This window comes from Gallus gallus, chromosome 2 (genome assembly GCF_016699485.2).
Source record: "Gallus gallus isolate bGalGal1 chromosome 2, bGalGal1.mat.broiler.GRCg7b, whole genome shotgun sequence".
Taxonomy (NCBI): domain Eukaryota; kingdom Metazoa; phylum Chordata; class Aves; order Galliformes; family Phasianidae; genus Gallus; species Gallus gallus.
Window position 1 is genome coordinate 132,948,499 of NC_052533.1, and position 24,702 is coordinate 132,973,200.

Sequence of the window (24,702 nt, forward strand, 5' to 3'; positions counted from 1 at the left end):
TTAAAAGGTATACTGACAAAACAATTTTTTACTGATACTTTTTAAGTGAGATGGGAAAACATCTCAAGAACGAAGGTTCCTTCAGTAAAGAAATTGATCCAAAACCCGTTTAAACTTTACATAGAGAAAGCTATTCCTGCAGAACATTACATGCTGTCAGCATCATGTGGGCCATAAGAGAACTTCTGAACAATGAAGTAGGCATCCTGCACAAAACATGAGTTTTGCCCAGTAAAATCTTCACAGTGGGATATCCTCAAAGATCCACTAGTCTACAATTCAGTGATCTCAAACTAAATGCTTACATATTAAAAATATTTTCAGATGTGTTCTTCCTCTGTAGAGTGGTCTGTTAAAAATACAGTAATTTGAGTTTCTGAAATTGAACATGCTAGAGAAGTGACTAAGATAAAACAGGATTACCTTAACAGTTTTCAGCTTTCTGAGAAGCGTTAATATTATACAGTTTTCAGCTGCCCTGAACAAAGGTTCAAAAAACCCAAGAGTTCTACTCTGCTGGTAATTTTCTGGACAACTCTCTTCACTAGGGTGTGCCAAACAGAACGACTATAATAATAAATGCAATAAACAATGACTAAAAATAAATATCCTGCCTGGAAAGGACTCTTTATTACATTTCAACTTCTATTCCAGAAGGAAATTGTGATCCATTAATTTAAACATTAGCACTGTCAGTGTTTTCAATTTTAATCTTAGTTCTGTTGACTTATTTTAAAGAATGTTGTTCTTATTTGAAGCAGAAAAAATTGAATTGAAATTTTAGAAATAAATACTTCTGTGAAATGAAATAAGGCTAACTTAATTAACCTTCAACACCAGTGTTATTAAAGCCTATGAATAGAATTTTAAAAATATGTATTTTAAAATGGGAGGACAATGAAATGGAGCAATTTGTCTTCTCTATCTTGTCTAGAGAAAAAACAATGTTATTCTAAGCACTGTCATTGCGTGGGTGTTTAGCTGCAAATAAAAGACATCTCTGAAGTGGAAAGGTGAAAAATAATCTGTTCAGAAAGTATAGCTCAATACAAGATGATGCAGAGTTTATAGACACATAAGCATGGAACTTCATTGAAAACCATTTTCTTTTATAACCAGATATGCAATTTATGTTTTTGTTAAGCCTAGAGATTAAAAAAAAAAAAATCTAATGAAAAGGTCTAAAGGTCTTGTAATTTTCTTTCATTAGAAAAGGGTTTCTTTTTCCTCCATTCACTGCTAGATCAGGTAGTTATCTGGGCTTTTATTTGACAGAATGACTTTAGAGTTTACAATATTGAGAACTAAGTATTTGTCGTTAAAAAAAACAAAAGTCACACAAAGAAAAACACACACAAACAAACAAAACAACAATAGAACTGTCATCTGCTAAATAAATTACTAAGGCAGCCAGCAAATTCTTTACACCACCCTAAGCATAAGCAGGCCAAGCCCTTAAGTAACAGGCTTCTATATCTCTGACACAAGCGATACAGCACTCTAATTTCTCTCAGGGAATCTCAAAATCCCGTGAGTGCACTAGTACTGAAAAGCCATTTCAGTAAGTAGCTCTCAGTGACTACACACTTCATGTGAGATTAGATCTAAGAATCTCAGATTCTCAGGCACCTATATTTGCTCGTCTATAGTTGCCCTTGGTATATAAACTCCTATTATAATCAATGGTAATCTAATAAGTGTAGTCAGTAGAAGAATGTTTCAATTCATCTCAAAGTATACCTCCTGAACAGAAGACAACTGCTGCCTAAATGCCACTAGTTGCCATTTTACATGTTCTTTTCTCTCTTCCTGCTTCTGTGGAAGGGCACTGCCTCCTATAAATTCTCTCTAATTTGCTAACACAATACGATTACTCTAGAGCACAGGTCTCCAACCTTTTGGCTTTTCTGGGACACACTGAGTGGATAGTGTCTTAGGCAGAATATAAAATATATAATATAGTCAATATATATGAGTAAGAAAACTTATTTTTTATTAAAACACAAAGAACAAAAACAAAAAAACTAGTGGGATATTTGACCTTGTTTTTGTTAAACAAATGCTTCAGTCAGGTTTAATCAGAGTGCTTACAATTCTTAGTGAGTTCCCAAGGTGCTTGTAAGAGATTTTTGATCTAATTTTATTCTTCTTCTTTATACATCCTTGAAAGTAATTTTTCACAAATGTACGTACTGTCAAAAAGCAATAACAGAACAAGACATGATGGTAAAGTAAGGGATATTTTTCTCTGGTAAAATAAGGCATATAAAAGTCCAGTAAAGACACGATTAAATTTCTGAGTTGACTATCTGATTGCAACTCTGTACATTCTACCTGAAAATTGTAATTCTACCTGAAAAGGTAATGTATTTATGTTGACTGACAATATAGTCACAAATATACAAAAAAAAAAAAAAATCAATAATTTTTTCATCAATTGTTAAACTCATTCTCAAATTCCTTTATTAAAATGGAAAGCAAGGTTGTCTATTTTTCACTGTTCACAGTAACGCATTGAAAGGTATAAAGTTATTTGCCATATCTTGAGTTAGCAATTCTTTGCACTCTCCTTTGTCCTGGTTTCAGCCCAGCCAGCGTTAATAGCACTGCCATAGTTTGGTTGTTGCTGAGCAATGCATGCATGCCTGAGGCCAGACCACTGCTTGGCAGTGATGCATGATGGTGGTGGCAGGGGAACAGCTGCGGTACAGGATGCACCAGGCTGTATGTAACTCATAGGTCAGACCCGACTTCTCTAGATAATCTCTACCCAGCCTCTCCCATATGGTCATCTGAATCACTCTGGCACTGGCAAATCATCTTGGTGTGGAGAAGGTTCAGATGTCCATACACACTTTGGTTTGGTGCAATTTGGATATTTCATAACACACTGCTTTGTAACCTCCTGTTTTGTTTCCAACTGCCAGAAGAGCCTGCACAGTTCTGTCAGTATCCTAAGAATGCCTTAGATAACCTACATCATCCTGTATGTCAGTGCATATATTTCTGTGAAAAGCTGAACTGTGCTCCATAACTCCCCATATTTAACGGGTGTTAGACATCTAGCAAATCTCACTTAAACTTTCATCGTGACTGCTGTGTCTTCCAGCACAAGCACTACAAACTGTTAGTTGCAACAGATTCTGAGAGGAGTAACTAATGACAAGTTGCATTTAAATTGTTGGGTGTTCTGAAAAAAGTAATAAAGATGTTTTTCCCGCCTCTAAAAAAAGACTCTAGTCACAAAGTTCTGAGGCAATTTAGTACTACTTACTTTGCAGTAAGAAATCCTTTACTTGACTGTCAGTTGCTTCAAATTGTCCCTCAAAACAAAACAAATGAAACATCTACCTCCATAAATCATTTTGAAATGGAGATAAATTTCTATGAATATATATATATATATGAACACAAAGAAAAAATAATAAAAACAGAAGTATGTAAAATCAAACATAAAAAAGAAAAAAAAACAAACCAAACAACAATTCAGTGTCAGTTTCACATGCTACAAGTGCTGGCATTCATCTAACTTCAGCTCCACATTTCTGGCTGTCTGGTATTAGGCAGCAAAACCATCAGGATGCTTTTCACATGTAGATTGAAATCTAAATTTTATCCTTTTCTGAAAAGGAATTTGTGTTATCCCTTCATCTGTGTTTTCTTATAAGTAAAGATTCTCAATGGAATGCAGACATGATTGTACACTCAATCATACTCAAATATTTGATACTGCTTTTTCTTCATTTAAGTGTTATTTGGTATGCGCCTTAAACAGCACAGCTGATTAACTATATAGAGTATACAAGAAAGAAATAAGGAAGGAAATTAACTTCACCAGTTAGATGAACAGTAAGTACAAGTCTACCACTGAAACCCTCCACAGCTTTAGTAGTGGAGAAAGAATGAAGGAATGCTGGATCTCATGAGATAGTGAAGCTACAGAGTCTTAATCTTTATCGGAAAATGGAAGCTTCTTTTCCAGAAGCACTTTCACAGTCAAGGTATGCTTGATATAAATAACTGAAGTTTGTGTACACTCATCTATAAGACTGGCAGCTGTGAAGCTAACTCAATCCCTTCTGTCAACTTAGATAAAATTATGGACTCATACATAAGTAGCGGGGTGCAAAGAGTAGCCAACAGAAAGTAGCAAACATGAGGAAATTTCAAGGGAATAGTAAATAGATGGAAGAAAAATGACAAGTAATTTTAAAAATAGAAAATTACCAATGCCAAGAAACGCTGCAGCAGCAGCTTCAGGCCTATCCAAAAGGATTTGGTTGTACTTCCTTAAACAACTTCAAAATCAAAAGGAGTTTTAACAGGGCTGTAATGGTGGAAGACACCAAGATCATGGTCCTAAGTTACATTCCTTAAGTCTGTTATGTTTGTGACAGTGGTTAAGTGATCATCCCTGTCTCTATTTCAACCTACACGTTTTCTGACTTTTATCTTCTTCCCTGTTCCTTCAATGAATGTACAGAAATACTAAAATACAGGTGATTAGCAAGTGTTAAGCGTACCTTGGTTGTGACACTAGAACCTGGGAAGAGTGAAGGGAGGGGAAACATTCTGAATTTCTTCTAATTGACATACATACATCACAGTGATCATTATTTATTAGCATCCTTTAGAAATTGTGAATTAAATATATTTCATAAATGGAAATACCTTTTTAAAAGAATCAGCACATAACCTGCATGACAGTGGACTTACATGTAGCTGACAGTTTCCCCTATGTTTATGTACCTCAGTAAATTTCACTTGTTCTGGATACACTAATTCAAATATTTTCACAGGTGTTTGCAAGGCTGAAGCCTTGTACAGAAAATTAGGTAAAATGTGATAATTAATGAAATTACAAAGGTTGCTTATGACTTTTTTTTTTTTTCTTCCATGTGCACCTTGATTTGAAGCCATGTATGGTATCATTTTTATTCTTCTGCAATGCCTGCACCGCAGTAACTTGATATATTATGCTGAAGCTATGATATGTCAGGCTGCCTTGTGAAAAAGAAATTTAAAAAGCAATTCTCATACATTTAAGAGAACGGAATGAAAAAAAAAAAAACAAAACCAAAAACATTTGGGTATTTCATGTCCTGCTTAACAAGGGGTATAGAACCTGGTTTATTTTCTTAGATACAAATAAAATAACTAACAAGTTTTTGCAGATGATAATGAGTACAAATGACAAGTTTCAGTAACAGATAGGTTGCACATGCAACCTTTTTGATAAGAGAAAAAGGGCTGCCACACACATGTAGGTCACAGCCAGTTCCAGCTGGCTCACCACAAAATGCAGCTGTATGCCCATCAGAGGAGTTTATAGCACCTGCATGAGAACACCTGCCTAAGAAAAGGCATTGAACACAATAGAAAGGAACAAGAGCAAAGAAAGAGAAAGTACTTTACAGTAGAGCTGCTAACAATCCCGAAAGAAAAATTACTCTGTGGATAACCTATGCTGGAGCATGGATTTGCCTAAAGAGACTGCAGTCATATGTTGATATAGAGGAATTGAATAAGAAGGAATGAGTACCAGAAGAGAGTGTGAATTAAGGAGAAGTAGGAATAAACTGCTGCAAGCTGACTCAAAATTCCTGTAGTACCCTTCTCATTATAGAAGAGACTAAGTGTATGTAATATGTGGCAGTATAGACATGGGAAGTGGGAGGTGTCAGGATCAAAGTTAAGCCTCCAAAAGCTGACAGAAAAGTATTTTCTCTATCTGTTCAAATGTCTATGTGTTTATTTATTTATTTATTTTTCCTAACACCCAAATCAGTAACCAAGTTAAATTTCTTAAGTCTGTTATGTTTGTGATGGTGGTTTAGTGATCATCCCTGTCTCTGTTTCAACCTACAAGTTTTCTGACTTTTATCTTCTTCCCTGTTCCAAAATGAGAGGATGAGTGAGGGTGGGTGATTTGCTAACAGTTAGGGTCAACCCACCACACAAATGCATTAGCATAAAATATGCAGTTGTGCAAAAAAAACAGCAAACCAGGGAAGTAACTAGGTGAAAGGAATACTGAAGTGCCAAGCATTGATGAAATAAGAAAATTATGCAGTGTTTTGCACTTCAGTATTTGGAATCTCTTTCTGTAGAGATGTAGTAGCATTGAAAAAAAAGAATACAAAGATAGTGTAATTGGTTGGAAAGGTTAACACATTTCCTCTGGAAAGTGATACAGAAGTAAATTCCTGACAAGAACTTTCTCATCTATCTATATTGCACTGTTATTTGGAATAATTATTTTATTTTTATTAATCATCTTCTTTGATAACTGATGTGAATTTGAAAATTGGCTTCAGATAAAGACTTAAAATAGTCTCCAACTAAAAAATGAAGTTTTCACATTTTTTAAGAGAAATATTGTACATATATATATATTGTTTTCTAAACTTATGAAAGGTTTTTGTGTGTTTATTTCCTTTCCTCACACTTTCTTCTTTAGTCTGCTGTAAGTTCTGAAACCACTATACTTATTACCTCACATTGCAGTCTTTCATCTTCTACAATCAGGTTTAATTTGTAATGATTGTATCTGCTTGTAGTATGAACATCTAATGCTTTTACATGCTGAATTAACTGCCTGTGTATCATTTTTTTTTCCATACAGCAGTAAAAATATTTTCTTCATTTTTTTCCTTCATACTACAGCCTTTTATAACTAAGCATAGAGCACATTATTGTACATTCTTCAGTATAATGTCAAAAATTAAATGAGACAAACAAAATAATATAAATTCAGTAATGTAATCACCTCTAACTTAGGTGTATTATCTAGGTGATGATGAGAAATCACAGCTGTCTGTTAGTGTCTTTTATGTGACTTGCAGAAAACAGTCTGAAACTAAACAGAATTCTGATTTCTTCTACTACCTAACACTTCACAGTTCTGTCAGGAATGCAACTATGATACAAGATGTGTGTAATGTGAAATGTGATTTATTCTCAGTAGTTAAAAAATGAACATCTGATCAATATGAATTGCTTTATGTAAACTGCCAAAATAGTTATCAGACTGTTTATCAGTTGTTAGATAGGATCTAACACAAAGTTTCTATTTTATGCCTTTGAGCATACAATCCACTGAGCTGGGAATTTTGCAGTAAAGCATGTAGTTCATCATAAGAGGTATTAAGAATGCCTTAAAAAATAATTAAAAAAAGAAGTTAGTGCCTTTTTACTAAAGTTGTGGAAGATGTGGAGCTACATTAAGGAAGATTCTTTCAACTGAATTCACTACAGTACACATTTCAAGACATCTAGAATCTCAGAAACTCTAAGTATATATGTATATATTTGCTAAAATAATTGCATTGTTCTCTGTGCCTATTTAGAACATATTATCTGAGGCAATCATACAGATCAATTACATTAAAAAAAGTTGTCCTAATCTTGCATTTTTTATCATATTTGTTGATGAATTTTACCAGATTCTGCAAACATTTATGTAACCAATGTCTTCCCATGATGAATTTCTTGCCGAGAAATGTAAAAGAAATTCCTGAACTAAATCTCATTAGGAATGCTATGATGATGATTATTTTTTTTCCACATTAAAAAAAAAAAAAAAGAAAGAATGAAAAAAAGAAAGGAAAAGCTAAAGAGCACAAAAAGAGCTACCTTTCCCTGAAGACCCATTGATGTACTACAGATATTGGAAAATATTGCTTACAGTAATATTTGTGAAAAAGCAGACTGTATTACCATATACTAATTTGAGCTCAGTTTTTATCAGAGCTTCATCATTGTTATGATCTTCCTCCAAACTGTGATATTCCCTAGTTAGTGCTTCAGATGTTTTCACTCTTATTCAAAGTAATGGGTGTTCATAAAAACAGTAGATAACAATCTTACTGGTTAATTAAATCTTTAATAGCACATTGTGTTCAGAAATACGTAGCAAGAGATAATGATTAAATGTCACATTAGTAAATAGAAACTTAGTCACTATTTTACAAACATGGCTAACAAAACCATAGAGGAAAACATGTACTTTAAAGACAAAAACATTATTTCTGCATCTGTTTTGCAATCTCTTTAGGAAATAAGGACCATTTTAAAAGCTACGTACTACACAGGGGAAAAGGAAGTAAATACCTGTTGTAACTCATTGCATATACTATGCATTACACTAGCCATACTCTAATAGATTGCAATTTGATATAACAAGTCATACAAGTGACTATATCATTTATTGTACTTATGCAAATACAAACTATGTAGGGAATTTTTTCAATGTAAAATAGACCTTGCTATTTATGTAACAACTTTAATCTTTTTTTTTTTTTTTTAATTAACAAAAAAACAGACACCAAAACAAAAAAAGATACTTTTATAGATGTACCTTGATAATGAGCACTAAATCCACGGTATCGGTGATTGCTGTCAGTTACAAAACGTAGTCTAAGCCAATTTTTGTTGCTGATAACAGGAGGAGGTATATTCATTCCAGAGAGCCTGAATTAAAATAGACAAAAAGTGTTATAAAAAGATAAAAAGTGATCAGGGCTGAAGATCAGTAGATTTTTATGAAGTTCTGATGAAGTTCTGTATGAATTGTCAGGGGAGTGGGGGAAAGAGGCGGAATCAAGTCGTACAAATCGCTCACAACATTGCACAAGCAACACCAGCCAGCATCCAAAGCCCAGTTTTTATTGATGACTACAGTGTTGTACATATGAAATAATCTTGTGATCAATTTGGGTTCCCTCTTCAGGTTTTCTCCCCTCCCAGCACCTTGCCTCTGCCACAGCTTAATCACTATGGGGGCAGAGAGAGAAAAAGAGAATGCCTTCACACCGTGAAGGTACTAGTGACAGCCAGAACTCTGGGCTATCAGCAACACTGCTTTAGTCGCAAATCCAAACCGCATGAGCTCCTATGAAGAAAATTTACTCAAACTCAGCAAAACAAACTGTGTTATTTTAGCTTGATGAGCTTTTTTGTTTGTTTTTGGTTTTAGTGATAGGACATTAATCTGATCACTGTAGTTTTTCATCTTGATTTGTTCATTTTGAAGGTCTGAGTTAGAGGTAATGATTTTCTCACTAGATAACTTGAATATCTAAAAGTGAATAAGTTTTCATAAAAAATCTTTCTACCAAGTCAATAATGCAAGATATTTTTCCTACTGAAAAGAGAAAGGTAATTCACGTCTTCAGTATGTTAACATATATATCTATCATGAAATTGTAGAATCATAGAAGCATAGAATCATAGAATCAGAATGGCCTGGGTTGAAAAGGACCACAATGATCATCAAGTTTCAATCCCCTGCTATGTGCAGGGTCGCGAACCACTACACCAGGCTGCCCAGAGCCACATTCAGCCTGGCCTTGAATGCCTCCAGCAACAGGGCATCCACAACCTCCTTGGGCAATCTGTTCCAGTATGTCACCACCCTCTGTGTGAAATGCTTCCTTCTAATATCTAACCTAAACATCCCTGTCTCAGTTGAAAACCATTCCCCCTTGTCCTATCACTATCCACCTTCGTAAACAGCCATCCCCCTTCCTGTTTATATGCTCCCTTCAAGCACTGGAAGGCCACAATGAGGTCTCCCCAGAGCCTTCTCTTTTCCAAGCTAAACAATCCCAGTTCCCTCAACCTTTCCTCATAGGAGAGGTGCTCCAGCCCTTTGATAATGGTCCTCCTCTGGACCCACTCTAAGAGCTCCACATCCTTCCTGTACTGGGGGCCCCAGGCCTGGATGCAGTACCCCAGATGGGGCCTCACAAGAGCTGAGTAAGGGGGACAATCACCTCCCTCTCCCTCCTGGCCACCCCTTTTTTAATGCAGCCCAGAACACAGTTGGCCTTCTGGGCTGCAAGCATACACTGTTGGCTCATGTCGTGGATCAACTCTTTATCTCGTATGTGCCTTAACATAGCTTCTAGGAAGATCTGCTCCATGATCTTCCCAGGCACAGAGATGAGGCTCACCAGCCTGTAGTTCCGCAGATCCTCCTTTCTCCCTTTCTTAAAAATGGGAGTAATGTTTCCCTTCTTCCTGTCACCGGGGACTTCATCAGATAGCCATGATTTTTCAAATATGATGGAGAGTGGATCGACAACCACATCAACCATCTCTTTCAGAACTCTAGGATGCATCTCATCCAGCTCCCTGGACTTATACACATCCAGTTTCATTAGGAGGACTCGGACTTGTTCCACAGTTACAGTGGGACAGAAACCACTCCCCACACCCTCACCTAGAGTCTCATGGTCTTGGCAGAGGCAGGAAGCCTGACCACCTGTGAAGACTGAGGCAAGGCACTCACTGAGTACCTCAGCTTCTTCTATATCTGAGGAAGCCAGCTCCCCATTGCCTTTCATCAGAGGGGGAACACTCTTCTTGGTCTGTCTCCTCCTGCCTATGTACCTCTAGAAACCCTCCTTGTTATCTTTCACATCCTTGCCAAGTTCAGCTCCATCTGTGCCTTGGCTTTCCTAATCCTTTCTCTACACACATACGGACAACAGCCCTGTATTCTTCCCAGGATACACAACCCTGCTTTCACTTTCTGTACATTTCCCTCTTTTCTCTCAATTTAAGCTGCAGGTCCTTGCCAAGCCATGATGGTCACCTGCCTCCCCTGCTCAACTTCTTCTGCTGGGGGATGGAGAGCCACTGCACTCTTAGAAGGGTGTCCTTAAGGAGCTGCCAGGTCTGTTCTGTGCCCATGCCCTCAAGGACAGTTTCCCAGGGAATCCCACTCAGCAGTTCCTTGAGAAGCCAGAAGCTTGCTCTCCTAAAGCACAGGGTCCTAGCTCTGCTTTTTGCCAGGCCCTCATTCTTCAAGATCACAAACTCCACCAAGACATGGTCACTACAGCCCAGGCTGCCTCCAATTTCTTCTTTCACTTCAGTTAGACCAGCAGGTCCCACTTCAGTGAAGCAGGCCTCTTGCCTTCCTTTCCCGACTTGCTGCACCTGGCAATGGAGAACTCTTGCACCCTGAGAAAAGCCTCCTTAAAAATCTGCCAACTCTGCTCTGCACCCTTATCCAGGAGGACAGTTTTTCAGGGCATTTTGTTGACTAACTCACTGAAGAGCTGTAATTTCTCTTTCCTAAAGTTTAGCTTCCTACTTTTACTCTTTGTCTCATATCCCTCCAGAGCATGAACTCAAGTATAGCATGTTCATTACAGTCCAGGCTGCCTCCAATCCTGATGTTGCCAATCAGTTCATTTACTCTGGTGAGCATCTGCCCAGTACTGCATCCCCCCAGATGTTATTGAGGAAGTTATCCTTAATGCATTCCTGGATTGCTTACAGCTCATGGTGCTTCTTTTCCAGCAGATGTCTGGGTGGTTAAAGCCCCCCAACAGGATGAAAGCTTGTGATCGCAATGTTTCCTGTAGTTGCAGGTAGAAAGCCTCATCAACAGGCTCTGTCTGATCTGGTGGCCTGTAGTAGACACCAATCACGAGGCTCCCTTTTCTGCCTTGGTCTCTAACTGTTAACCATAGACTTTTGATTAGCTCATGACTGTTCTCCAGAGGTGGCTTCTCTCATTTTATTCCTTTCCTAGTGTAGATAGCAACACCCTCACAGTGCTCCATGCTGAAACACTGTTTCATTTTCATATTACTATAAAGCATTTTTTTCCATCTGTCCTATGAAAACGTATTTGTGGTAAAGTTAGATTAATGATAATTTAAAAAAAAATAAGTATTCAAAACTAAGAGAGAAAATTAAATCAAAACAAAACACCGCAACACCAAAATTAAATATTTTTATTCTATTCTACTTCACTTTGTGTCAACATATTCTCATTAGACATCAGTTTCGAGAAAAGGCAAGAGGAAAGAAAATGAACTCTCAAATATCAACAGTTCCTACTGGAAAAATCCTCTTTCATATAAACCAAGTTAGAGCCTTCATTAAGTCTTTCTCTTAATTGTCTGCTCTATTAAAAGTGATACATTCAATGACAACTTATAGCTTTGAAAAAAGTACAAGTAAGAAAACTTGTACTATCTTTTCTGTAGATTTCAGAAGTATTAATTGAAAAGTTAGCTAGAGATTTTGGTTTGACTTAGAATCTATATTCTGAACCTTGAGTGATGATCCTCTTTATACAATGAACAGATGTCCAGTTCTATGGGTATATTAATTCTGAAGCGTTTTGTTGAGTAAACATTTACTAAATTTGAAAGGTGTTGATGACTTTAAAAACAATTCATCTGTGTTTTCAAAGAGAGAACTTGGGATATTTTCTTCAGACTTTTTTACTTCTACTATGCAGGACTGACCAAAATACTAATCTTAGGGTAATATTTATGTTTTACTCAACAACTGCTGTCAAAAAATTATAGCAAACAATATGGTTTTGTGCTTGTTTGTTGTGTGTCCTATAGATTACAAGTAAGACAGCATATTTAAAGCTTGAAAACAAAATGTGGAAAATGTTAATTAATGCTAAATATCAGGCATTCTCTTACCTACTAAAAGGCATGAAAAGTAGCTTTTCTATTCATCCTATATCCAAGACTTAGTATTACCATTATTTCCTTAGCATGCAAATGATTTCCAGATAAGGAAGCAGTTCTGATTTCTCTACACTATTACAACCTTAGCTGGAAATTGTGCTGGGGTGGATGGTCAAGTGACTTTTGTTATGAAAAAACCTGTTTGCATTCACAAGGTAAAATCAATTTATTTTTGCAGTCAGCCTTAAGGCATTTTTCTGGACTTACTTCAAATTTTGAGTTGAGATATTTGAAGTCAATTATATTCATAATAAAAGAAGTAATTTAGGAATGAAAAAGAATAATAAAGTACCCCTCAAATAAATGGCTAATAAACTTGTGTAGGTGATTTTACCTTGTGAGGAAGACTTTTGGAAAAAAAAAAAAAAAAAAGTGGTACTGTTCCTTCCATCCTTTCACAGCCAACCTATATGAAAATTGTATGTGTTTTAAGATAGATTTCCAAATTTCTGAAACTGTATTAGCACCCTCTTTCCCTCAATGATTAACATATGTGACAAAACACCTGTCTGGCAACACTGGTTATGAAAGTGTCATTGAATTCTTGTTCTAGAGTGCTTTTAAACCATGGAAATCCACATGCTGATCTTACTAATTTTAGCTACAGAACAAATAGAATATAACTTTTTTCAGCTTAAGAAATTTACATAAAGTCCTGTATCCAAGGAATATGGAGGGTGACGTTTAGAAAAGAATTTAAGAAAAAAAAAAACAAACAGTGCTATGAGATAGCAAAGAAATATGTTGAGTGGGTAAGAAAGTTAATGGTGAGGGGATAAGGAAGTGCTTATACAAATGCTTGCACCTCTATTTGGGATTCCTGCCCTCACTCCTGCCCCACTGAATTTCCAGTCATTTCCACATGAGCCTGAAAATACAGTGCTCCAAGGAAAAACTCCAGTAAACTCAGTACCTTGACTACTTCTCCAGTGTCCAACCATCCTCTTGATGAAAAACATTTTCCTGATAGCCAGCCCAAATATGCCCTGTTAGAGCTTCATGCTTTTCCCTCAGGTTATGTCATTAGTCACCAGAGAGAGATCAGCTCCTGTCTCTCTACTCTGCCTCACGAGGTAGCCATATGCTTCAATGAGGTCTCCCTTCAGTCTTCTCTTTGAGCTGAACAAACCAAGTGACTTAGCTACTCCTCATATTTCTTCCCCTCTAGAGCCTTCACCATCTTTGCAATCCTCCTTTGGACATTCTCTAATAGTTTTATACCCTCTTTGTACTGTGACACCCAAAACTGCACACAGTACTCAAGATGAGGCTGCACCAAGGCAGTATACAGTGGGACACTTCCCTAAACCAGCTAGCAATGCTGTGCTTGATGCACTCCAGTGTGCAGTTGGTCATGCTTGACATACTGTTGGCTCATGCTCAACTTACCATTGATGTAATCAGGAGCACTGGTTACAGTGCTTCTTGGTTTGTGATATATGTATACATACAGGCTTTTATTTTTTAAAATAAATATTGACAACTAAGAAGTTAAAGCCCTTATTCAGGAAACTGAGCACTGTAGTTTAATCCTTGTTTCAAATAAAGGGATGGGGTTCCAAGAATGTCACCTTAGTTCATCAGCTTTTGTCAAGTAAGAAAGAAAATGAAAAATATTCTAGCTTGTAAAAGACTATAGGCAGAGGACACACGGAGTCAACTTTCATTTTCCAATTCTCTTCCAAAATTACTTGTGGGGGGAACTTGGCTGTCAAAATTTCATATATTTAAATCATGGTGGTGCGTGCAGCCTTGAACAGAGAAATCCCAACTTTGAAATCCCACACTAAACATTGGTTTAAGTAGAGCATCTGTCTTAACCTGTGTTATGGGTGAAAGATTCATTCTCCTATCAATTAATTGTCCCTTTATTTATCATTTTATTATTGAACAACTCCAGCATTGAATTAGTATTTGTGCTATGAAACTGTGACAGTCAATACATTCTACAGAAATGTTTTTGTTCTGGTGAAATCCTTAATTAAATCCAAATAAGCTTATATCACTTATTGGCTAATCAACAGCACAGCTGTTTTGCCAGCTAGTTAGCCTGGTGCTTCTCTGCTTCATGGCTGCAAGACTAACATAGCATTTAGCTACCAAACTGTCTGGTTCTTTGGCTTTTACCTCTCTTTTTCTGATTTACCACTCAGAAAGTACTAAAATGATGCCCCTATGCCATGTATTCAATATAAAAGCCAGAAGCCTACACCTTCAGGTTAGAAAACATGAAATATTTCTGCAACATAATTGTGAATTTGAACATGAAATGTACTTTCTAACAGCCACAAGGTGGCTTTACTTGTTATACACGTATTTTATTTTTCTTTCATTTAATGCTTGGTTTTTGGAAAGTAGAGGTTTAATTAACTGCCCTTTTTGGTACAGCTGCTTCTCTGTATAATAGTTATCTAATAATGCAAGATAAAACAATACTTTCATTTAAATTCTCACCCCTTTAACTAACTGCTATGCAATGTAGAATCAACAGCCTCTCACTACTTACATGAATGACAAAAAAACCTATTACTGAAAGAGGTCTTACTAAATAACTGAAATAAAAATAAAGCAGTAGAACACATGCTTTAGCACCTACTAGACAGGTACTTATGTCTATTACAAAGTTCCCTTCTTAGTAATGAGAAAAACATGAAAACTAAGCAAGTTAATAATCCAAGGCATGAGAAAACTGTACCTTATGTGAAATACTTATGGAAATAAGAATAGTTTTATTTTAAATTAGCTAATATCTAGTTGAGTTTGTTTATCAATTCAATTATTCATTAACACATTTATCTCTGACAGTTTTTGGTTATACTTTAGGTGATTCTAGTTAAGCATACGCTTACATTGGCTGAGATCTTAGTAAATCAAGAGTTCCTAAAATCTGATCTTTTTAATTTATAATTTTTCTGTGATTGTTCCCAGAAAGTAGAATTGCAGGCTGACAGAATTCCTAATGGCAACTAGCAGAAAATGATTCCTTATTCTGCTCATGTAACTGCCCCTTTCTTCAAATTAGTTTGTCTTCTCAGCAATCTATAACGTTTTTCACCACTACCATAATGCACTGGCAGTCCAGCCCACTCCTGTGCCTGCTTTGTACCCCATACATAGCTACACTCCATCATCTAGAATATTTTCCTTAATTTCAAATAAAATTATCTACCATAAAATATTTTTTTCTTATACTTCAAAAAGTTATAAATTTTCTCCCACATTATCCAGAAATGAGTACAGCACTGGCCTTCTTGGTCAGCTGTGCATACCGCTGGTTCATGATCAGCCAAGGATTGGCCAGCACCTCCAAATTCTTTTTCTCTGCACAGTCTTTCAGCCACTCTGCCCCAAGCCTGTAACATTGCCTAGAGTTGTGGTCAATGTGCAGGACCCAACACTTGGTCTTGTTGAAATTCATCCCACTGGCTTCAGTGCAGCTATCCAGCCTGTCCAGATCACTCTATAGAGCTTTTCTATCCCCAGGCAGATCAACACTTCCTGCCAATTTGATGTAATCTGCAAACTTACTGAGAGTACACTCAGTCCCCTCATCCAGGTCATCAATAAAGATATTGAACAGGACAGTCTATTCTTTTAGTGAAATTGATTTATTTGCTAAATTTACTACTGTTAATTCTGTTAGTAATATTATTATCAAGCAAAAAGCATGCAGCTGTATCTAGTACAAGCCTTAGTTTAGGCATTATATGTGTTCAGAAAAAAAAATCCAAATAGAAATAGAAAAAAAAAAAAAAAAAAAAAAAAAAACCTTTTTCAGGAAGTGTATAATTTCCACATCTCCTCAAAAGCCAGGAGGTTCATAGAAATGGACATGATTTAAAACAGAATTTGAGACTGATCTGTAAGCACTGCTGAAAACCTTTCTAATACTACCAAAGTCTTGTTATCAGCCTAGTTAGGTTAACACAGACCTAGATTTGATGCATACATAGACTTCTTCATCATTCATGTGATGTGCGCTACAAAATATTAACTGTTTGTTTTGGTGCTAACTGAGCTGTGTGAAAACTTTCTCAGTACTATGAGATGTTTAACAGGTATTCCTAGTTTCTTGGAAATAAAACTACTGTATAAAATATTTTGATTGAAAAGGGCAAGGTATCACATATTTTGATAATGCCAGTCAAGCATTATCTATGCGTGTACATGCTAGAGAGCTTTAATGCTTAGATAGCATACTACAAACCACAGAAGACAGTATGAAAGAAATAAGAAATACTGATCAATATCCCTTCCTTGCCAATAGAACTGTTCCTGACCAGTGATTAACCTGATTTGGTTAAATTAATGAACAATTCTATCAATCAAGAATGAGAGATATCAATATCTTACAGTTTATTGCACATGCTATTCTTGTACATGACTTAAAATCTTTAGCAAAGATTTTTAGTCTTCCTTTCCTCTGCTTCCCATGATTGCCTTGTTCCCATAACTCTTGCTATCCTGTGTCACTCTTGTTGTAACAAGCTCCTTAACGAACATTTTTGTAAAAATATCCAAAACACTAAGGACACTAATTACCAGATACAAGATTAAGGTTTCTGACTTTGCATATTCAGACACAGAATTTCACGACAAGGTCACTAGTCTTTATAGTGTCACTCTTGGAAGGCTTCCAGCCTTTTCTGAATAAGAGTGGGGGAAGGATTTCAGTTTTACAGTTTATCTTTCAGCTTTCCTTAGAAAGAACTAGATTAATATTGAAGAATTAAAGCTTAAATTGTCTGAATGTTTAACACATGGATTATTTTAAAAGATCCTGAATGATTTAATGATTAAGTTAACATATTGCTCTTGTTCCATCAACCCAATCAGTAAAATTGCTTATGTTGGGATTCAGATACTAACCTAACAATTAACCTTTTGGTCATGCACCACACAACTAAGATTTTGTATGGCTGGGCCTATCAACATCCTTTATGTTTCCAATTACACTGATGAGATTAATGGGTCTTAATGGCAGGCATTATAACTGTAAATGTCTATTGAATAACTCAGGATACTAGCTTCCTTAATATCCTATTATTATTATTATTATTATTATTATTATTATTAATATTTTCTGGGAATGTTCCATCCAAATTATATTAAATCACTTCAAAGCAAGGGCACTGTGACATATATTGTCAAACAGAAAACCAAAATACTCTTTTAAAATCTATTTCTGTCTAAGCTGAGAACTCAAGATTTGAATCTTGTGAAAGATATCAAATAAATGTTACATGCAAATAGATCATTTCAGCTACCTTTGAATAGATAGCAGGAGAGATCAACAGGATGGATAAGTGTCTATAAGTTGGTCCTTTGTGAAAGTACTTTCAATATAATATAAAATGAAAATGTACGAATGTATGAAGTGTATGAATATCTTTGAAACTGAAGCTGTAGGTGAGTATCAAGGCTGTTCTTTTGTGTACATCCAGTATACTCAAGTCATTCTCTGGATGATTCATGAGTTTATTATGCAGTGAGAAAAACAGACTGCTTTAGAAGCAGACCAATCAGAATGGTAATTACAGGATTATTTTATCAAAATATACAAAGTTTCACTATTGAGTCTTTGAATAATTCTAGTAAGAAAGGGTAAACAGTAACCATTCAGTCTTTAAGGAGAGAATACAAAGTAATTTCTCCCTAAAGCCAGCTTTCTCAAAGTTAAAATTGTGTCAGACACATAAAGGTGTCCAAAGCAAAAATGTCTAAAACACAGTGCTCTGTTACTAAGTTCAGGGTATTACATTACTGAAGTCAGTAAGGGTCTCTTTCCCAAGGCCAAACTCCTGTTAAACCACATGTAACAGGAATAAGCATCTATTTAATGAAGAATCAGGACACTGACAAGTTTAAAGTTTGATACAGACTTAACTGTACTTTACACATCCCACAACTGAGACCAAGTGAATGACAAATACCTATTTCAGACTTTTAGAATAGTAAATTACCACCCTTCAAGCTTAACCTAATGAGTTATTTAGAACTAAACTAATCTTTTAGATCAAAACAACATCACACACACACACACAAATCTGATTTATAAAACATCAAGAAAGAAAAATTAAATAAGCTAGTGTTTGGAAGGAAGAAATGAAGTTTTATATGTTGTCACCTTGGGAAAAAAAAAAAAAAAAAAGTGTTCTGAAAAGGCCTTCAGCTATCTATTAATTAATTTTCTTCAGCTAGAGGGCTAAAAATAATTCAACCTAAGACTTCATCAAGATTATGATAATATCTGGAAGACTTAAAAAAAAGTCTTTGTTCTAAAAATGTCAGCACTGAAATATATGAAAGCCATATCATGCCTTTGCAGTGTTGGAAACAGTTCAATTTCAAAGTAAAGTTACTATAATATAAAGCAAGTCTATGAGAAACCACCATATAATTATTAAGGACTGAAGCAAGTCCAACATTATTAATGAAATTTTGTGGTACTACAAATATAAAATGTGGAAAAGTGCCAAGGTCAAGACATATTTTTTAACTTCAAAACTATATTAAAACTTGTAAATCCAAATGTTGATATGACAAAGATTTTCAAATTAATCTGGCAGAAAAAAAAAAAAAAAAAAAGTTTGATGAAAGGTAAGACTTCCAAACATCCATACTCTGAAATATTAGTCTATGATACGAGTAATGTGTTGTTTCCAACAGAAGTAATAAACATAATACTGTTGGATAACATTGCTGCCCTGACTGCCTGAACACTAGAGTACTGAGTTGCTGATTTTCATATAGATGTCAGGGACTCTAAAGGTGTCATTATTCACAGTGCTATGCAAATGCCTCTTATGAAAAATGACTTGAAGCTTCAACTAAAATTTTCCTAAATGGAAGAAAGAATGTATATAAATACATGTTAACTTTACCTGGGCTGCACATGTTAATGTGTGGTCTTTCTACTATACAAGCTGGAGCAAGCTGTAGAGATCCATAGTATAACGCAGGAAACCAAGCCAAGGTCAGAACAGCCAGCAAGAAGCAGACAGAGTAGCTATTGTGACACTGAGCAGATTCAGCCCCAGTTTGATGAAGTTGTGAAAGTGAGGCCTTCCCCAAAGAGAGTCAGCCTGGTGGCCCAGAAGTTGTGATAAGATGGACACCAAAAGCTACTACAAGATTTGTTTACCTGAATGTGTCAAGACAAAACACTTGAATGCTGTTTCAAGAACCTCAAATCTCTAAGGGCTGTGGTTAGAGAACTGAGAACCCAAGATAGCTATAAGGATTAATATAATCACCTGAGTGTTTTTCCTACAGATCTAAATATCTCTTCACTATATTTTCATAGATACTCTAAATAAAACAGAATTGAATAGAGCTTGTATCTGACTAACTAATTCAATAACCAACAATCAGACTGGAACCATTATCAGTGAGGTGTTTACATAGTTTTCTTCTAAATTGTTGCCAACATTTTACTACATCATAATTGGCTATTTTCTCTACTAAATTCTATTTCTCTACTAAATACTTATTCCATCTAATGAACTACTATATTTGTAAGCCTACTACCTGAATATATGAAGGAAGCTTGTTCTTGAGAATTTCCTGTAAACACTAGTAAGCTAACGAAACAAATGAACAAACAAAAAAACCCTCACATTCTGTCTGATACTTAGTAAATGCAATAGGATTGTATAGCTTGTTACAGACAGAATCTTGCCAAGGCAGAAGGGAACACCCTCTACCTACAGGACCAAACTTGTTCTTAGTCCAATTGATGTTTCAATAGAGAAAAAAATCTAAACACAAAAAGAGTCTCGCTAATAATAGTGACTTTGTCTTCATAGTATCTATCCCTTTTTGCTGTTGTTATGCTTATCCTTTTAGCATACCTTAGTGTCCCAGTATCAACATTTTAGTCTTCCCCAAGCAGTAGGGAAAAAGATGTTTACTGAGAGTCAACATCCTGAGGCCATGAGGTCATCCCTCAGGTTAATGACAAAACATCCCTTTCTCAACATGAAAAAGACTCATCTTTCTTAAACAGAGTCCTTTCTTTCCTTTTTTTTGTTTTTTGTTTTTTTTTTTTTTTTGTTTTTTGTTCTTCTCCTCATTGTTTGCCAGCCTTCTGCAGTCTAACTAGCACAGAGGGCCAATGTTTGTTGCAAAACAGCAAAACGGCTGCTTAAGATCATCAGACCTTCACGTGGTAGTTACATATTCTGTTAACCAGTAGGTCACTGTCAGAGCCTAAAGAAGCTAAAAACAGCTCAGGTCAAGATACCCCAGAAGAATTGTCATAGAATTACAGAATGCTTTGGGTTAGAAAGGATCTTAAAGATCATCCAGTTCCTACTCTCTTCCTGTGGGTAGGTTGCTATCCACTAGATCAGGTTGCCCAGGGCACTATTCAACCTCGCTTTGAACATCTTCAGGGATGGAGCACCCATAACTTCTTTGGCAGCTTGTTCCAGTACCTCACCACCCTCTAAGTAAGTGAAAAAACTCCTCCTTACATCTAAACTAAATCTCCCTTCTTTTAGTCTGAAATGATTCCTCTTTGTCACTATCAGACCATGTAAAAAGTCAGACTCACTCCTGATTATAAGTTCTTTTTAAGTTCCGGGAGGCTGCAATGACATCTCCCCATAGTCTTCTTTTTCCCAGTCTCAACAACCTCAGGTCCCACAGCTGGTCTTCACAGGAGAGGTATTCCAGCTCTTTGATCATCTTCATGGCCCTCATCTGGACCTTCTCCAAAAGCTCCACAGCTTTCTGTGTTGAGGTCCCCAAGCCTGGATGCAATACTTAAAGTGGAGCCACACACAGGCAGACTAGAGGAGGACAGTCGCCTCCCTCACACTGCTGACTACCCCTCTTTTGATGCAGTCCAGGATATAATTCTCCTTCCAGACTGCAAGTGCACACTGGTTGTTCTTGTGAAGCTTTTCATCCACCTTTACCCCCAAGTCCTTCTCTGTAGTGTTGCTCTCAAGGAGTTCTCCTCCTAGTCTGTATACATTGCTGTGATTGCCATGACGCAACGGTAACACCTTGGTGTTCACATGGGCCTGCTTCTTCAGTCTGTCCAGGTCCCTTTGAATAGAATCACTTCTGTTGTATGAAACATCATTTTGATGTCATCTGCAAAGTTGTTGAGGATGAACTTGATCCCTTCATCTATGTAATTAATAAAGTTGTTAACAAGCACTGATCCCAAGACGGACCCCTGGGTGACACCACTTGTCAGTGGCCTCCACCTGGACATAGACACAGTCCCCTCTGCAATAAATAAAAAGCTTGTATGCCTTTACCAGCAATGAGGTACAAGCCATATTTACTGGTGTACCTTTTGATATGTCTTTTGCTAGACTCACACTAAAGAAACTAAGAGACACTGGGAAATAGGAAGGAAAAGGTATCTTTACCTACAGCTATTTCTCATACATCTCCTCTCCCTAATCCTTAGTACTTTATGTTGCCACAGTAGTTAAAATGAAAAGCACATACTGGCATGCAATATTCAAACTGTTAAAGACTTCTAATTATATTTTCTGTACAGAATAAAGGGAAACTGGCATGCAACTCTGGATGGAGATAAGGTTTAAAATGTAAGTCAAATTACTCCCACTCTGTAGCAAAATTAAGGACCCCATGGGTCTTATTAGAAGAAGTACTTTTAGAGTTTGAAAGTCATTCTAAGTATCTGCCACTTTAGTTACTCATAGTTAGACATTAAATCCAAATGTAAATCCAGATCTTGAAAGAGCTGTTCCCTAATATTAGAATAAATACCCAAATGCTGTCACGTTAGTTATTTTATTCCATCTTTCATAAGAGTAAAGAAAAGTCAGTACAACTGCTGAAACACCTTTAAAGAATTCTTCCATACAAAGTGAGATGTTAAAATGCAAGCAGAGGGACTCTGTACACAAAGTCACCATAATTAAATGCAATTGCAGCATTCCAATATATGGCTATAGAAGCCTAAAACACAGACCACAGTAATAAAAATCATTTTCAGAACATTTAGCAGAGTTATAGATCATTGTTAACAGAATATTCAATTGAAACAGAACACGTAGCTAGCCAGCTTAAATCCAATAATAAGTTTGTTGATATTCCTGGTAGATTCATTTATAATTCAAAGCAACAAAAATCGTACTCTAAGGAGTATAAACTTTTGCTGCTGTCATAATCATATCTCACTTTTCTCCCATAGAAACCAAACTATTTTTGCTTGCACAGTTTTCTCAGTAGCGTAATGTTTCTTTAATTACATCTTATATAGGAATGTCTCCTTTATTATAATTCTCTGGAAAAAAAATAATTAAAAACAACAACAATATAAGAAATACATTTGCATTTTAGGATTGAATATCAAAATTCTTTAAGTTATTGAGAGTTGGACAGTTCTGTTAGGAAGATGGTATCTTCATTCCAAATGTTCATTGTTTGAAAGACATAATGTAAACTACCAAACAAACCAAGCTGTACTGCAAGTCTGGACAGCATGTTCTTGCTCAGCAGTCAGGGCTGATGGCAAAAGTTTATCCTCTGACATAAAATACAATTGGGAAAAAACAGCTGTGCAGCAGTGCAATATATCCAGATGAAAGATGTCAGAACCTGCATTATATGCTTCAAGGATGAGAGAGTATGTACTATGTGGTAGGTAGTTTTTCTGCTGATTCAAATAAACTAGTCCAATTTCAAAAGTCAGAGCACAGAAAAGGCTGACAGGAGATGTAAAGGCTCTAGCAACTGTCTTACACAGAACTATAGAAAAGATTTACTTAGCCAAGAAAGAAGATTGAAAGTTGGTTTCTCCAATCAAAGGAATGGAGAAAAGACAAAAGACTGCCCTGAAAGTAATGTCTCCTATTACGCTGGCTCACAACATCAGAGATGGATGCTGCTGGTATGGCAGTAGAGGTTGAACCTTTCCGACAATATTCCCTTCAATTTCTTTGTCATGAGACAGATGGCAGCAGAGGAACAGTCTGACAAAATGGCATCTGACATGGAAGCGCATATGAAGGAAAGGTGTATAATTAAATTCCTCCATGCAGAACAAATTGCACCTGTTGACATTCATCAATGCTTGCTGAACATTTATGGAGATCAAACAGTGTATTTTAATACAGTGAAGTGGTGGGTGCTGTGTTTGAGCAGTGGCAACAGTGACAGTGAGTAACCTCTGCTGGTACAGATTTTTACAAATGCAGCATACAGGCTCTTGTTCAGCAGTGGCAAAAATGCATAGCTAATGGTGGTAACTACGTTAAAAATAGTTTACTGTAGCTGAGAATTTCCTCTATCAAATAGCGTTATTGTGCTTTTTGAATCTGTTGTAGTTTCCATGGAAATAATTAGGAGGTCTTATTTTAGAATGACCTATGTATAAATATCTTCATTAATGATTTTAGTAGAAACATGAAAAGTTCAGTGAAAATCCTAATTTTCTGGAAATTGAAATCACATAAATCTTAGCTTAAAATTATGGTTTATGTTTTAATGGTTATTGTTAATCTTTGCTTGGGTGCTATCAGGTGAAACAGCATAGTCTGTATTTGTTGAAGCCTTAAATAATGACTTGTCAGTTTTAGGTAGTCTCATCACAAATTCTGGATGAAGGTAGAATATTTTTGTAACATAAACAGAATTCTGAAATTCAGTTCACAAATGTTTTTACAGATGCAAAATTTTAGTTCTTACCTCATACATCTCAGTTATGATAATTTCTTTGCCTTGTACAGCATGCAAAAATCTCCTACTGACAGGCCTTAAATCATAATACTTTTAATAATAACCATCATGTCCTTGATTATATGAAAAAATGCATGTAGTTAAGTGCTAGATCAGTAATGCACTAATACTCTATCTCTGAAAAAGAGTAATAACAGATCATTTACACATAGTTTCAGAAAATATGACTACATCATCCCTACATACATCATCACAGCTTCTAGTAATGTTATTGACAGGGACATAAACATAAAGTAGATCTTTATGTTTAACAGACTTGATAAATATTCCTGGTATAAATTTTATATGTGTTTCTTGATCTACAGTTTTACTATAATCTATATAGTTCTACTATAATCACATGACAATGACTTCCACAACTTTACTATGTATGCTAGTTAAAAAGTGCCACTTTTTGTTTTAAAACTTCTGCCTGATAGATCACTTAGAGTTCCTATTTATTCTAGAGTCAGAAAAGATAAAC

General features: G+C 36.0%; 1 protein-coding gene across 6 annotated transcripts in view; it reads right to left on the reverse strand.

The window, feature by feature from the left end:
- Positions 1–24,702, reverse strand: part of CSMD3 (CUB and Sushi multiple domains 3) — a 567,558-nt gene that overhangs the window by 346,092 nt on the left and 196,764 nt on the right. For all 6 annotated transcript variants that reach the window (XM_040695846.2, XM_015283035.4, XM_040695845.2 and 3 more), the window contains exon 6: positions 8,360–8,472. In XM_040695846.2, the coding sequence (XP_040551780.1) occupies positions 8,360–8,472 (113 nt within the window). The remainder of the gene's footprint in view (positions 1–8,359; positions 8,473–24,702) is intronic.